General features: G+C 45.8%; 1 protein-coding gene across 6 annotated transcripts in view; it reads right to left on the bottom strand.

The window, feature by feature from the left end:
• Nucleotides 1-17,060, bottom strand: part of BANP (BTG3 associated nuclear protein) — an 85,469-nt gene that overhangs the window by 40,089 nt on the left and 28,320 nt on the right. For all 6 annotated transcript variants that reach the window (XR_015744999.1, XM_026719845.2, XM_026719846.2 and 3 more), the window contains exons 7-8: nucleotides 10,356-10,595; nucleotides 2,939-3,106 (exon numbers count right to left, since the gene is read on the bottom strand). Coding sequence is in view for 5 of the 6 variants with exons in the window: in XM_026719845.2 (XP_026575630.1) it covers nucleotides 2,939-3,106; nucleotides 10,356-10,595 (408 nt within the window). In the remaining variant the exon portion in view is untranslated. The remainder of the gene's footprint in view (nucleotides 1-2,938; nucleotides 3,107-10,355; nucleotides 10,596-17,060) is intronic.

The raw sequence follows: 17,060 nt of genomic DNA, 5'->3' as shown, positions 1-17,060 counted from the left end.
GAGGCTGTGATAGAAGTGCAAGCGCTTGCGAGTTACACCAGGTGCCCAGGGGTGGGATTCTACCAGTGCGCACCGATTCGCTAGAACCGGTTGTTAACATTCTAAGCAGTTCGGAGAACCGGTTGTTAGAAGAAATTACAGGGCTAATCCTGTAAGGAAGGCAAGAAGGAAACATTCTGGTGTTGCTTACAGAAACTGCCTCTCCATTAACTCTTATTACATTCTTGGCAGGACTGGACTTCCTGTCTCAGGAACTTCTCTGGAGTTATTTTTTCCTCCTTTGATGGTACTTTGCTTGTGTGGAGTGACCATTCAAAGTTACAATGGCACTGAAAAAAGTGACTTATGACCATTTTTCACACTTACGACTGTTTCAGCATCCCCACAGTCATGAGAGGCCAGGCGAGGAGATACACGCCTTGATGTGAGTGATATTGAGTTGGCCACACCCAGCCAATAACATGACCACCAAGCCACGTCCACCCAGTCACATGACCACCAAGCCACGCCCACCACCTAAGTCACGCCCACAGAATCAGTTGTTAAAAAACTTGAATCCCACCCCTGCAGGAGCCCTTTCCCCTAAACCGGTTCTGCTGCCATCTGTCTCAAGGGCCGGAAGGCCAGGGATGCTCTAGGGGTTCCCAGAAAGAACTCCTGAAGTGGCCCCTCATCATTTCAACCCACGAAAGTGAACTGGGAGGCGGATCCCTTTGGGGATAAAACCCGATGGAGGTTCCAATGTCGGCTCAAGCATTTCCCTCGTGTTTCCCTGTAGCTTCTCACAAGGACAGATGGCTCCGAATGTGGTGTCCCATTAGGAAACAAGGGAAGTTCCCTTGACACGGCAGGAGAACGAAAGATCCCGAATCCCCTGGCAGGAGACCCATCTGGCTGAGTCCCAGTCCACATCAAAGACGTGCGCCGGGATAAGTATTTTTCATTTATTTCTCATATGCATGCATTTTATTTGCTCTGCGGACTAGACCTCAACCAGCTCTTTTGTTCTCCTGCAAGCTCATTTCCAAGGCTGAGTGAGATTTCCAAAATATTTCTGATTAAACCATTCTTCCCCCCTGTCCAAGCTGGTCACAACAAGTTCAGTCTAACTGGCTGGAAGATAAATGCTGGAAGATGACAAAACAAAGGGGCAGAAGAAACAGGGGCAGCCTTCATTGGCTCACTAAAGCAGGGACGGGGGTTCACATTTTTAACAACCGGTTGTGTGGACATGGCTTAGGTGGTGGGCGTGGTTTGGTGGTCATGTGACTGGGTGGACATGGCTTGGTGGTCATATTATTGGCTGGGTGTGGCCAACTCAATATCACTCACATCGAGGCACGCATCTCGTCACCTGGCCTCTCATGACTGTGGGGATGCTGAAACAGTCGTTAAGTGTGAAAAATGGTCACAACTCACTGTTTTCAGTGCCTTTGTAACTTTGAATGGTCACTCCACACAAGCAAAGTACCATCAAAGGAGGAAAAAATAACTCCAGAGAAGTTCCTGAGACAGGAAGTCCAGTCCTGCCAAGAATGTAATAAGGGTTAACAGAGAGGCAGTTTCTGTAAGCAACACCAGAATGTTTCCTTCCTGCCCTCCTTACAGGATTAGGCCGGTAATTTCTTCTAACAACCGGTTCTCCGAACTGCTTAGAATGTTAACAACCGGTTCTAGCGAATCGGTGCGCACTGGTAGAATCCCACCCCTGGGCACCTGGTGTAACTCGCAAGCGCTTGCACTTCTATCACAGCCTCCCTCGAGAGCAGGAATAGCTCAGGTGAGAACAGAAAGGGAACAGGATCCTCTGCAGGAGGTGGTGACTCTGCAGGAGCCTCTGCAAGGCGGCCAGGCACATAGAAACAGCCAAAGCTTGGATGGAACTGTTACGGCCGCCCTCTTGGCTCTTTCGATCTCATCCTGTGGACGTCCCAGAGCGAAAGGGACCAGACAGTCGTCCTTGACTTGACGACCTTAAAACGAGCCCAACATTCGTGGCTAAGCGAGGCCATTGCTAAGGGAGTGCTGCTGCCCTGTTTAATGACCTTTCTTCTAACAACTGGTTCGCCAAACTGCTTAGAATGTTAACAACTGATTCTAGCAAATAGGTGAAAACTGGTAGAATCCCATCCCTGCACTAAAGGCAGGCAAATTGGGATCTGGGGTGGATTAAATCAGAGGGCAAGCCCTGCGACCCACAGATCAGCCCTCCTGGGAGTGCGGTTGCTGGGGTGTTTGGTCCAGGATCCCCTATGCTGACGATGGGGTCTCAGTATTATCGTCTAAGTATTATAGGGGATGACCAGGCTGAGTCTGGGGGTGGAGTCAAATGCATTATCAGTTTGGAATCTCTACACCCATAAGAGGCCAAAGTCCACCCCCCTTTGAAGCCCACTGGCTCTTATCTAGCACCCATTTGCCTTGAGTGTTAGTGCGTTCTTGTGAGTAAGTAGTGGGGAATAAACTTGTAGCTCTTTTGAATTCTATCCTGATTCCAAGTATTGACAAATAGGAGATTCTCTAGTTTCAGGCCATCTTTAAAATACGCCCCAAACTTTTCACTGAAAATCGAATTAGGAAGAAAAGAAGGGTGAGGGAAGGATTGATTTCACTGCTATTTAAATCACAGGTTTCAATCAGTTCAACTGATCTATTGTTTAAATTAATCCACTCTGGTTCAGAAAGAATGATCCCAAAGAGGTTTGAGAAGAAAACTTCCAAGCACATAGATGGCTGGTTTAAGAGCAGTGCGAATTACTCCCGTTTAGATAAGTGGCGATTCTCAGCTCACAACACTTTCCAGTGGAAGCCATTTTGGCTCACTCCTTACCTCCAATGAATAGAAAAGAAAAATGGCTATTTAAAAATACGCCCCAAAAGAAGAAGACCGCTAAGCTGGCTTCATTTGGATGGGGAAAGTGGGGAGGGGGCTAATTACCTGAGCCACTGTACGAGGAAGAAGAGGGTGTCCGTCGCGAAAAGCTTTTTACAGCCAGACTTTGACCTCTCTGCTTTCGCCGCCAGGCTGTCCGGCATTTGGAGTCTATACTCTGTTTAATCCGGTACCAGTCAGACTCTGTGATGCCAAATTTATAGAAAAGGTGACCTGTAAGGCAAAGAAAATAGCAATAGCGCTTAAGACTTCTATACCGCTAAGCGGTTTACAGAGTCAGCCTCTTGCCCCCGACCATCTGGGTCAACCCTGATTTAGTCAGGATCAAACTCCTGGTTGTGGTTATTAGAGAATCTTCTTTGAAGGCAAGTGACTGAAAACTACTGGTGTTATAGAAGAATTGGTGTGTTATCCGCTTCATACTCTTTTCCTTTCTCGGAATGGCATGCTAAGCCTTGCAACCCTAATTAACCGACTGACAGAGATGGCAGGGCCCTTGGAGGTCTTCTAGTCCAGCCCCCGGCTCAAGCAGGAGACTATAGTCTATCCAATTTAGCAGAACCTCATTTTGTGTAACCGGCAATCCACTTGGAAGAACTAACTGGGAAGCTTTGGCATTTTAAAGTTATAGAGATTCTGCCAAGCTGATCCCCAAGGAAGGCACCAAGCATTCATTCCTGGAACCTGCTTTTTGGATTTCAGGTTCATCAAACTGTGACAGTGAGCAAAGAGAAAAAACCAGAGTGTGGGGTGAGGAGCCAGACAACATTTAACTATGCAGGGCGACCCAGAGCTGTTTACCCCCAAGCAAAACTACGTGGGTTCAACAGGGCTCTTACCTGCAGAAGTCACCCAACTATCCTTGTCCTTAAAATGGGTCAACTGGTTGTCTGCACATGGCAAGACTGAACAGATTAACGGAGTTCTTTTTGAAACCAAGGGCAAAGTGTAGCAGTTGCAGTAGAGAAGAGAAAATGTTTGCAGAGGAGGCAACATTGCAGCACGATGGTTCTCCTCCTTTGAGGGCAACGTTCAGCAATGGACGAATGAACGTAATGCGTGACTTCTAGAGTCCTAAACCAGCCACTCTCAAAGCCCTGCAGCTGCTCAGTCCCCGGCAGGGCCCCACAGATTTCCACTGGCTTAGTGACCAAATAAAATCTCTTGGCGATTCAGACATCAAGGGACAAGCCTTGCGTGTGGCTTTCAAATGCGGCGTGAAGGTGGTGCAAATCTTGTTACTCAAAACTTAATCTTAATCTAATGCATCAGAACAGAGGTTGGCTGTTGGAGCTGTGCAATACGAAAATGCACGTGAAACCAAGTGCTGTTTTTATCAATCCAGTCTGCAGCGCCAGGCATCTTGGCAGTTTAGCACCTAGGGCAAACTATAATTTTCTTTTCAGCACCGACAACGGAAAAAAAACTGTTTCCACAATTGCGCTTGATGTCTCCACAGTACAATTCAACAACTGGAAAAATCATTATTCCCTCTCTACTTCTGAGTCACAGAAAATGACGGGGATAGTCTTAAAATGATGCTGGAATGTTCACTACCGTACAGTGAATAAAATATTCCCAGAAAATTGGAGAGAAGCTACTAGAAGAATTCAACCTCCAATATTAGAAATGGATGGTTCTGCAAGATCCCAAGCAGCCTGGAAGCTTGTAAGGCTGCTGGACATGAAATGGTTATTTTGCATGTATTAAACGAGGCGCTTTCAACATTTGCAAGCAGGAGTATCCAGAGTTAATTTGAAACGTTCTTGTTCTCATTTAACGTAACCCAAATTGTTGATTTATGGGAGCAAGTTGGAGGCTGGCTCGACGTTGGGAAAGGATGCTGGAAAAGCCTTTCATTAAGAGGAGAGAGCTGGTTAATGTGAGGATTGTTTTGGTTTTGGAGCAGCGATCAAATCCAAGTGTTTCATGCGCTTGTGAGTGTTACAGCTTCGAAATGGCAAGCTGGGAGCTTCGCTAGCGTAGCTCGATTTCTCATTAGAGCTCATCAGGCAGGGGCTGATAGGAAGCAGCTCGGCAGTTTCCAGATTTAACACTCGACTCGGGCTCATGCTTAATATTAGCAATGCGAGCCTGGCAATGCGCAGCCCGCGCATTGATAGCTTTTATTAGTTAGTTCTCTGCTTGAGGGGAATAAGTATTTTGGAGCCAATGCAAAAAACAAGACACAAGGCAGACTACCCAGAAAATACGATTGCGTCTTTAGAATTTACGCCCCCGAATTTTAGCGTTCAATACGGGAAACGCGTCAGGGTATGCCAAGCAATTCACACAGGAGGACCCTAAGCAGTAGGTGAGCCAAACAAACTTACTCAGAGCCGAGAGGCCAGATTAAGAGGATTCTTTTAAGGAAGTCTGGCTTTTCAGGTGACACAATCTCAGCTCGGGTGAAATAAATGCCGCAGCCCCATACAGAGCTGGAGGGGAAAGGGTCCCCACTCTTTGAGGCCTGCGGACATTCCTTGGCTAGAGTAACTCAACTGGATGAATCCTGCAGCTCCAACCAACCCTTGAGCTTCCACAGGTGGAGCCCCTATAGGGCAAAAATTAACACAGGCAGTCCTCGGCTTACGACCCCCAAATTTCTGTCATTAGGTGAGTTTCACCCTAGTTTACAACCTTTCTTGCCACCATTGTTAAGTGAATCACTGCAGCTGATGAGTGAGTCATGTGGTTGTTAAGGCTTCTGCTTTGATTTTGCTTGGCCAGAAGGTTGCAAAAAGAGGATCAACGTGACCTCAGGGCACAGCATAAATACAAAAGCCAAGCGCCTGAATTTCGAGTACGTGACCACGGGGGATGCTGCAAAGGTCATAAATGTAAAATCACTTTTTTTTCGGTGCCGTTGTCAGGGCCCTGACAAATCCATCCCCATTCAAATCACAAGTCTCTAGCCGCATCTCTCAGAGTAAAAAAACTTGATTTATTAGGAGTGACCATGTCGGCATTACCTGGGTGCAGCCGGCACTAAGACACATCATTCATTTCCCCCTTGACCCTGGTCTTCACCCCACACCCTGGATGTATATTCTCCAATGGGACACCTCCCTAGCCAAGAGCCATCAATCATGCTCTCCAGTAATAATCTTGTGCGCCAACAGCTTCGGCTGCCTAGCAATTATCTGATGCGTTTAAGGAATGCACTGCTTCCCCCTCACCGCCCCTTTCAGCTGGCAACTAAAAAAACCAAAGAAGTATTTTTTAGTTGACAGCCGTGGTCACTTTGAACGGTCACTAAATGAACTGTTGTAAGTTGAGGACTACCTGTAAGGAGGGGGGGGGAGTAGAAAGTGAGGAGATCAAGGGAAAGAGGCTGCTAGCCAAGATTGAGCTGCCCAACTCAATTCCAAGATGTTCCTCATTGAATCCATCAAGCTCAGGTGGGTAGGCCAGGTATGGCCCCTTTGCGACCTGGGGGCTTTAACTCCCAGAATTCCTAAGCCATCCTGTAAAGGGGCCATGCTGGCTCTAGGAATTCTGGGAGTTGAAGTCCCCAGGTCGCAAAGGGGCCATACCTGGCCTACCCACCTGAGCTTGATGGACTCAATGAGGAACATCTTGGAATAGAGTTGGGCAGCTTGGTCTGCTTCCCCATCCGGAAGTCAGCAAGCGAGGGACCAATACCGCCAGGGCTACCTTACAAGGTGTGTGTATTTCTGGGAGAATTGCATGGCCAAGAAAACCAGGTTTTATTTGTGTGTGTGTGTGTGTGTGTGTGTGTGTGTGTGTGTGTGTGTTACAAGCTCTGCCCTCTGCTCTTCGGGTCCACCAAAGCTTTCGCTCTTCTGTTTTGCTCCCCCGAGAAGACATGATTTCCCAACATCTGCAAACCGCCAGCTTTCGGATGAAGTTCATCTTGCGTTAACCAGAAACAGAAATCTGCTTCTTTTCCTTGTTCTATTTTGATAGGTTTGCATAATTTGTTTTAGGTTGCAGCCCACTGTCTGGGCTATTTTAAACCCTGATGGGTTCCAGATGAAGCAGACCCTCTCGCTGATGAATTAAACTGATAGCAGGTTCACAGAGGACAAGGAGCCAGGCTACCACGTTTTCTATCCTTGTAGGGGATTCATCCGTCGCATTGAAGAAGGGTTTTAAGAGCACAGCCGCTTCTGGGCCCTTCGGAGAAAGGCTCTTCCGCACTTCTGCCCAGTTTGGGGCCCTAAACAATTCCACCCCAATTCTGCTTGCTCTCCCATTGCCCCACTCCCAACGCTTCCATTCCCACAACCGTCCATACGGAGACAAGCAGGCCCTATTCTGTTGCTTTTTTCTCCAAAGCAGGGACCATTTATTTCTTTCCTCTGTGAGGCAGTGGTGGGATTCAATTTTTTTTTACTACCAGTTCTGTGGGCGTGGCTTGGTGGGCGTGGCAGGGGAAGGATATACCGCAAAATCCCCCTTCCCTCCCCACCCCACTAACCTGCTTTCCAGATCCGTTCTCCTGGGCAGGGCAACCTAAGGAGACCCAGCCGATCAGCTGGGACTTGGGAGGCGGAGAAGAGATGGGGGGAGGCGCCAGTCAGAGGCGGGATTGGCCGGTTCTCCGAACTACTCAACATTTCCACTACCGGTTCTCCAGAAAGTGTCAGAACCGGCTGAATTACCACCTCTGCTAGGGTTTGACACGGGAGGGAAGACTGGGCCTGTGTTTCTGACTTTTCGTCCACCCTGCACCATGTCAGCCCAAGGATAGGCGGTCGGCATCCGAGCTCACCTCCAGTTCATAATAACCGGACACCGAGAGATCCTTGGGTAAATTGCCCAAGGAGAAAAGCCGCATGGAGTCCCAGGGGAAAGATGTGCTGAAATTCTGTATTCTCTGGAAGCACAGCGGGAAATGTCCTATCCTCCCTCGTTGGCTGTACTTTTATCTGGCTCTAAGCGAACGCTGGACCTGGTCCCACTTAGGCCAGATAAGAAGTGGCGGTGCCCTTGCTCAAAGTCATTAGAAATTTTTCCGTCAGGGAAGGGTACATTATTCACAGAACTTGGCAGAGGGAGGAACTGTTGATCCTGGAGTCAACCCCTTTCCTGTGTCTTCCCGTTGGTTAAGTCAAAATAAATCTGCACGAGGAATATGTGTATTTGCCAGAAATATCAAGAAGTCGGAATCCGCACAAACACCCGCTCAGCCTTTCGGCTGGGCTTTGGACAGACCTCAGCCTACATGGACAAAGTCTGTCCGATGAGCACAGGGAGTCATCAGCTTACCACAGTTCATTCAGTGACCACTCCAAGTGGCAATGGCACTTACGACCGTTTTTCACACTTATGACCGTTGCAGCTTCCCCGTGCTCACGGGATCAAAATTCAGATGCTTGGAAACTGATTCATATTTATGACGGTTGCAGGGCCCTGGGGGGGGCGGGGTGTCATGTGATTCCCCCTTTTGCGACCTTCTGACAAGGAAAGTCAGATTCTCATGAAAGATTCGCGTGTTACTAACGTTAACAAATGTGTGTCACTTAACAACTGTGGCAAGAAAAGTTGTAAAATGGGACAAACTCACTTAACAAATGTTTCACTCAGCGACCGAAATTTTGGGCTCAATTGTTATCATAATTTGAGGACTATCTGCACTGTAGCTTCAAATAGTATTAAAAATATTGGGCAGAAATGCCTGAGAAACCTATTTATACTGAAGAGAGAGTAAAACTATATTTTCAGGGATGAAAACAAAAAAAACCCCCAAACCGCTGCTAACCGCTGCCTATTGGATTTCGCTCCTCTAGAAATTGTTTCTCTAGTAGCCTTGATGGAATGAGCCCTTAACCGCCTCCTTTGCCTGAGTCCTGCCCTCCCCGATCAACCACCCGCTGCCACTATGGGAAGCGACCGAATGAAAATATACACCTCGAAAGATTAATAGCTTGTGGGAAAGCTTATGCACAATATCAGGAATTCTTAATAAGCATATTTCCCCTCATTTGGAAAGTGCGGCTGCAGAATATTATATACTTTTCAAAATATTTTCTATTAAATACAGATTTGGTTGGGGTTTTTTTTTTTTCCGAGAAAGAGAAAAAAAGGATCAACAAGGATCTTTCCACTGACGGGTTGAAAGACGAGACTCAACCAAAAGGCAACTTGGCAATGCTGTGGGAAGGTTGCCCCAACGTCCAGGGTGAGGGAAAATATTGCTCTTCCACAGGTTTTGGGAGAAAAGGTAGGTGGGCGATAGACTATTCAATGGGTGGATTCCATCCGTGCTTCCCCAAACCATGACTTCGAACCCAAACCATGACTTGAGTTTCCAGACAGAGATGTATGGATCAGATCAGGGTCTCCAACCTTGGCAACTTTAAGCCTGGCGGACTTCAACTCCCAGAATTCCGGGAGTTGAAGTCCGCCAGGCGTAAAGTTGCCAAGGTTGGCGACCCCTGGTTTAGATCAACTGTCTGACTTAGTTTTTCTATCCTTTCAGCATTAATCTTCATAAATTCATAATCTCTGGAAAGAGCACCGTTCTGAACCTTTTATCTCTGATCCTGAAATGTGGTTTGCCGTTCCAAGCTTCACAATGGGGTAGACAAAACTTTATTACCTATATTTTGGAGTGGTACTTATGCAGAATCTTTTCTGTTCCTTCCTCCGAGAACTCTTCTGGGTCTCATTTAAGTAGACCCACCCACCAACATGCACAAGGAGAATCTCTGGCACCGCTTTAATATTTCCTTTAAAAACCAACTTTTCTCAACCTGCTCTTAAGATCAATAGATTTCCATCCCAACTGTTGACCTTCAACGCAGGGCCAGCTGCTTTATCGCCACTGGACAATGGGGGCTATGCCTGAATTTATTTATATGTTTTAAACATGCAGCGGCATGAAATGAGGAAATTAGATCAGGTGTGGGATAGCGAGATAGCTCATCTGAAAGATGAATAGCATCGGAGACTTTTTCAGCTTTTTCTAACTTAACTCAGTAACTGCTGAGAGATCCCATCACTTCCTTGGTCTGCTGGAGCAGTTCAGCCACCCCTGTGAATCCAACCTCGTGAAACCAGCCTTCATCGGAAAAAAATAAGCATCTCCTAGGTATTTTTCTCAAGAGGGACAAAAGCCAGAAAGCGGCCAATCTCGGATGCCTTCCGTTACAGCAAAGGGGAAACTGTTGCGTAATTTTCCTAGACTGACAAAACTTTTGTGTTAGAATGCAGCTGTGTCAATGCGAAGGTTGAATCTTCCACCCAGCCAAGCCAAGTACGCCTTTCCAGCCGATGTCTGTGGAATGGATGCAGACTGCAGAATGTCGGGGCAGTTGCAGGAGACAGTAGCTACCCCTCACCACCCAAAGCAAGACACCCATCGGCCATCCCGCTTGGCCAACCAACTCCCAAAACACTGGAAACCCCCAGGTTTGCCCCTCTGCTGTGCAAGTCTGAAAGGCGTGCTTAAGTGGGGGAGGATTTCAGGACCCAAAGAGACCCAGTTACTCACAACGGATGCCGTAAATCATGAGTGGATCCAGTTGCTTCTTCCCGTGCTTCCCTTGGCCAGAGAGGTTAGAGATCGCCTGGATTTCGCGATGGAAAAGGTAGTCGAGCAACGTCAGCGCCATCTTCTCGGCCGTCCGGCAATTGGTGCTGATGTGGAGCATGTCTGCCGGGGTGATAGGGCAACGCACGCGCATCTCGGGGTTGTTTTCGTCCCCAAGCCACGTCCCGCTAGGATAGTCCTCTAGAAAGAAACACAGGTGAATAGGGGAACTGAGATCGTAACGTTGCCCTTAGTCAAAATCTAGGTCACGGAGAGCGGGCTTATTTTAAGCAGGTGAGGAACATCCATCTATCTATCTATCTATCTATCTATCTATCTATCTATCTATCTATCTATCTATCTATCACACATCAGTACAGGTAGTCCTCAACTTATAACACTTCATTTAGTGATTGAAGTTACGACGGCACTGAAAAAAGTGACTCATGACCCTTTTTCAGTTCCGATCTTTCCCGTGATCAAAATTCAGAGGCTCAGCGACTGACTCACATTTATGACGGTTGCAGAATCCCAGGGGGGTCACGTGATCCCCTTTTGCGACCTTCTGACAAGCGAAGTCAAGGGGGAAGCCAGATTCGCTTAACGGCGTTACTAACTTCAACAACTGCAGGGATCCACTTAACAACCGTGGCAAGAAAGGTTGTGAAACGGGGCAAAACTCACTTCACAAATGTCTCGCTTGACAGCGGAAATTTTGGGCTCCGTCGTGGTCGTAAGTCGAGGACTACCCGTATAAATGGATACCAGCCTACAAAAACCCAGGTGGACCTTCCTTTTAGAGACCAAGGACCTTCCTACAGTTCCCCGCAGGTGAAAACGAGTCTCCTTCCAGCCCTGCCAAGGCCCAGTTGGGACAGAGCAGGAAATCCTGACCCCAAGAGACATTCCCTTGTTTTCTGCAACCTCAAGAACCACGGAGAGTTTTGTTCCTGCGTCTAAAACACTCCTCCTTGTAACATCCAAAATTGGGGAGGAAAAAAAACCAGATCATTTCAATTACAATTAATGGGGGGGCGGGGGGGGGGAGTGAGACAGGGATGAGAACGTTTTATCTTCATCTCCGTGAATTCAGAGGACCTGGCAAAGCCAGAAGAGACCCGAAGCCAATTTACTGAGCTGATGGAAATAATCAACTCTACAGCGCGGCCTTTCTATAGGATGCTGACGCCACAATTAAAGCAAACCAAACTCGCCGGTTGCTCAAAGCCGCTCAAGATGGAAGGGATATCCGTGTCAGGCCAGAGCGCTGAACCACAACAATTGTGGGAAGAAGCTGACTCAGCATTCGCTAGGAACAACTGGGAAGGAGCAGCATTTGTGAGTACAGAAGAATGGTAATTTATCTGATTAATTGCACGCAGGGCTCATTAAGGGAAGTCACTCGATGGGAGCCACAGCTCCCAAACAGACATTGGGGTTTTTTTAAAAAAATTCTTTTACGCTACTGGAATGGAAGTCTGCATTGTTTCTGACACAAATGGGTTGATTTACCTCTCTTAGGAATGAATCACTTTGGTGATGAAGAGCACTAATCTTTCTTCTCTTTTATTTTATTACATGGGTACATGGATTTTTTTAAAAAAACTTGTCAACACTATGCAAACAATTTATGTCTAGGGCAAGAGAAACTGAAGCAACTCCACCCACCCAGCTGAAGATGTGGAACTTCCATTCCCCAAGTTTAGTAGTGTTTGTTTTAGGGAAATACGTTGAACGGCTAGCATCTAAGAGACCCATAAAATTGCTGACTCAGAAACCCAGAATATAATTACTTTTAACTGCCTAATTAAGGAATCTTCAAAGCAGTAAAGATGGCCCAATTAAATGATTGGGAGCTTTGAAGATCCCAAGGGGGCTCAACTTGTCATCTCTCTGGATTGAGGCCACAGCAGTTATAACAGTTTAAATCCTGTCCACATTTAGGGTGTAGATGTAATCACAGTGCAGAGCCATCAACGTCACTACCTTCCTATCGTCTGCTCCAGAAACACTCAAGCGTCTGTTATTGACCAAGTCAAAATAATATTAGCGTCAACCTGCCACAGTATTTAGTTTCTCCGTGTCAAAAATACTGTCTGTGTGATATGAGGCCTTTCCTAATGGCTAACGAGAGATCTGGAAAGAATTACCAAAGGATCAAACTCCTTTTTTCTCTCTTCAAAACTGGGAAAAAGCCTCTCTCGAACTACAGCATGATAGAAGGCAGTTTTCTTGGACTCAACATGCGAACCATTCCTTCAGTAATTCCCTTCCCCAAGGATAAGAGAAAGGAGTTCTACTCTCCTTGGGTAAGATTAATACTTTCCTTGGGCTTAGCCTGGGATAAGCAATCCTGAGTGCTCATCAAAGGCACAAAGGACACTCAAGCATCAAAAGAAACGTGCTCCCAGTTCTGCCTTCAATGAAGCATCCGTCACATCGCCACGCAGAGGGAGACAAGCATCTAAATATCTGCCATTTGGTATACCCACCTTTATGGAGTTCTTGAGCGTGGTCTCTGAGCGTGGTTGTTGGCCTGCAGCATCAGTGCCCTGATGATGTTCCCTAGTTGGGTCATGAAATGTCTGCCAGAAAGCCACCAAGCTCAGAGAGCACCAAGGACTCCACAGTTCAACCCCAGCTCCAAATATTCTCTTCTGTTGGAAGAAGATTCATATTCCCCAAACACAAGAACGTGGAGACCACACAAGTTCCTCTCCACCTGAAATCTGGATCGGGCATCCATTTTTGCACACACACACAAAAAAACCCAAAACATTTTTTGCACAGAAAATCCTTTGCGGGCACACCACTTTTAATATTCTTTATCTGCAAGGCCGGTGTCCAAGTGTCCATCTGCTAATTCAACATCCAGGTTACTACTTCTGCCGCAATATAATATGAGCGCTTAATTCTTTGCCGGTGCTATATTGTCTTATATTACAGGGAGAAACATCCTTTGAACCAACCTGATAGACAAGAAGCGGGAACAAGAAGTCTAAAACCAAAAACCTTCCCAGGGCGCCATCAATCAACCCTGTTAAACAGATGGAAAGTACACTGAACACCTGCTTATGTCAATATTTAGACCATCAGCTGGTTGTGTTTATCAAACACCTGTATGATGAACAGAAACGATAGAGTCTGAGCGATACGCCAAAGGATACAGCACAGAAATAATAAATGGCTAAAAATACAAGCCCTTCTCTCTGGAGCAATTACGCAAGAGGGTTTTTTTTGTGCGTCTTGTCTACATCCATCAGTTGACTTCGTTTTGTGAGGATAGGAGAAGTGACTCTGGGGACTGCTGAAAATTAGCTGCCAGAATTTATCCTTAAGAAACCCCACAAAGGCTTCCAGGCTTCACCAAATCAATTTCCCTGATCATGCCAAATCTTTCAAATCTTCAACTACTCCAAGCTGATACAGAAATCATTTAAAAAAAAACCTACTCAAAACCCTAAATGTGTAAGTCTGTCTTTCTGGGTGTGTATAAAGTAGGCACACGTATAAACTTCGTACCTTCATTTGGTTGCGTTCCTCTGATACCCGCTAAGCTCACTGAGTTGCCAACTGAAGTTAAAATACATTTCCTTTGTTTGTGGACCACATCAAATAATGCTGATTTCAAACAATTTAAACAACATGTAAATGCCTTTCAGCTGCTTCCTTTCAAATCAGTTGATTCTTCTTCCTTCTAAAAACTGCTTTTAATCAGGCTTGAGGCTAGTAACAGAAAGCAGTATTCTTCGGGGATATGTGTGCAACTCCCAGGAGAAACCATCCTCATTTCCCCGCATTCTGTGCAAGGAACAAGAGCTCTTCTTTATCACCAGTGAAACAGAATCCGAATCAGAGGGAAAAGCCTCTAGATTTTCTGAGAGCATCAAATTTATGGTTTCATGAAACGCCACCATATGGCCAGAACCTGGCAAAAGCTATGCCAATAAATCCACTAAAGGGGATATCAAAATTATTTCCGCAACATGTAGGAACCAAGGGAGGAAGGAAGGAAGGAAGGCAGGCAGGCAAGCAGGCAAACACCCAGTTTACTAGAGAAATCTAAAACGCTAAAGTTCTCAGTTCCCCTTCTTCAAACGTGGGAGAAGCATCCCTTTCATAACAACCTCCAACACTGCCGCAGAGATGGCAAAAGAGCTGCTCCAAACCGTTTCAGATTTTAGGCAGCAATTTTGAGAAGCAGACAGAAAATTGCTATGCCTGCCTCATGCAAGTTGTACTTATCTAATAAAAGCTGTATTTAGTTGTAAGCAGATGACTTAATTTAACCTAGCATTTTCTGCTTTTGAAAAAGAGAGAGTGGTCCACCAACACCCTAATGATAGGGAGCATCACTGTTTGTTTACTCAGGATATCTCTCCCAGCGGAAGGCAGAATTAATTGGAGAAAAAGCCCTTTCCCCCCCCCCCCAGGGGAAGTTGGACGCCAACTCTGGGGATGCTGGAGAAGCACAGCCAACACTGGCTGGCTAAGAATTTGGGGGGACAATTCTGATTTTGCTCATCTGGAGGGGTACCAACACGGGGATACTGCATATCAGTCATTCTATCTTGTCACCGTTAGGACTACTCTATTGATCAAATTACGATTTATCAAAATATAATAATCTAATTATGATTTACAGTTATAATAAATTCTGCAAACCAGAAATGGACTACTGGCCCATCTCTAAACTCAATATTAAAATATGTAAGATTGCTTGTGGCACTTCACAGGGCTATCTCATTGTTATCTGCGTTGCATGGTCATGGTAAACCGCCCTTCACAATTAAATAGCTCTGCGAAGTTCTACAAGCAAATTAGACGCCAATACTAGGAAGAATTCGCCGCACTTAAGGACTAGTGTTGTCTTCTTTAAGCATTTCCTTTGCATTTCCCAGTCTAGTCTGCAAACCCCACAATTTTCCAACGAGGCAAATGCTGACCAGACCTTACCCTGCTTGTTTCAAGACCAGCCCCAGCCAACTAGGTGTTGCCATCATTGTAAGAACACTGTATTGTGGAAAAAAAACTGGAAAGTGACCTTTGAAGAGCTGTTGGGAAACTCTCTAACTGATTTATAAAGGGAGGAATGGGATCCATTCCCAGCTAATCCATGACCAAATTAAAGTGACACTTTGAAAAGTGAAACCATGCGATGCCGAAGTGAAACCCTTCTATTTCGGAAGAAGGGTGACAGAATGAAGAACGCTCATTAAAACCAACTATTAGAAAAGACTGACTATTGTAACTGTCCTGGAGCAAAGGAGTCTGAGAACCGCAGAGAAAGGAGTTCTATTACATAGATTAGTTGCAAAAAAATTTAAATGTAAGTGGCAACACAAGAAACGATAATTACAGAAAGATGTATCCAATTAGAACTAAACGGAATGGAAAAACAATTTAAGAAGTAAAAAAAAATTAGAAGAGAGAGGAATGAATCAAGCCAATGCATCAACACAGAAATTAGCAAGCCGTGCCCAACGCATGTTCAGTTTTCTTCATTGTAGGAAGGAAGCCGAGTCTGCAAACACACTCATACGTAGTGGGGTCACCGCCCTGGGTTCAGAGCAGCCCCCGTGGAGGAGATTCTCAGGGTTTTGACCCCCAACTCAAAGTGATACCAGCTCTCTAAGGATCTGCAGGGCCAACTGAGGGTTGCAGGTTTGAGCCCGTTCTAGACCTTCTCCATCCATTGTCATCCTTTCACATGGAAACTGCAAAGAAATATATGCGCCCAGAGAGACCTTTCTGCATGCTATTTAGGACAACTAAATACTTGTGATAGGAGCTTCAGGTAGGAATAAAATACTTGTGATAGGAGCTTCAGGTAGGAATAAGCAGCTCTGACCAATGTGTGTGTGTGTGTGTGTGTGTGTGTGTGTGTGTGTGTGTATTCAAAGTAAGCAACATTATAGAAAACATTGAAGAACAGATGGAAATCAAACACAATAGTCAACGTTCTTTATATTTCTCCTGTTAATTTCCCCCCTTGTTTCTCCCACACAATAGAAATGCTTATCAGAAGATCCTGGAAGGGAAAACACAGTGGGAGAAAGTATTTATTTCTATGTGAAGTTGCTTAAGCTCCATGCTCCTGCATGCTCATTCAAATCCGTGCATGTCAGCTGAATTTTATCACTTCGCTCAGTCTAAGGGCTTTATTTATGCAGCGTGAGATTGATAAATAGCATCCATTTTTATATGTGAGGCATTGAAATCCAGCATTGTGCTTGTCACCGTGACTGGCAAGAAGCTTTCAGGCGGGAGATTAGGACAGCCATGGCGCTCTCTCCTATGCCTCCGCTTTTTGAAGCTGTACCTTTGGACAGCTTATATGAAGAGAGGGATTTCCAGGTTCGTAATTTACCTAAGGAACAGTTGCATTTTTGCTAAAGCCCAAATTCAGACATTGCAAACTCGGAACATGAGTAATAGGAGCATCTTTGGGCACGTCAGGACTTCCTTTGGTATTTGACCTGACAGGCCCTGAGTCAATCTGTGGTGTGTATGGCTAGATTCTTTCCTTCTTGAGACTCTGCACTGCCTTGATGTAAACATATAAGGGGCTATTTGGTTAACTGAATGTGTTACACAGGATATATACAAAATAATAAAGCATTATGCAAGAGCCACGGTGGCGCAGTGGTTAAAAGGCAGTACTGC

Source organism: Pseudonaja textilis, chromosome 11 (genome assembly GCF_049901715.1).
Source record: "Pseudonaja textilis isolate UNSWEBS1 chromosome 11, rPseTex1.2, whole genome shotgun sequence".
NCBI lineage: Eukaryota > Metazoa > Chordata > Lepidosauria > Squamata > Elapidae > Pseudonaja > Pseudonaja textilis.
The sequence above is the reverse complement of the archived record's forward strand: the minus strand, read 5'-3'. Positions and strand labels throughout refer to the sequence as shown.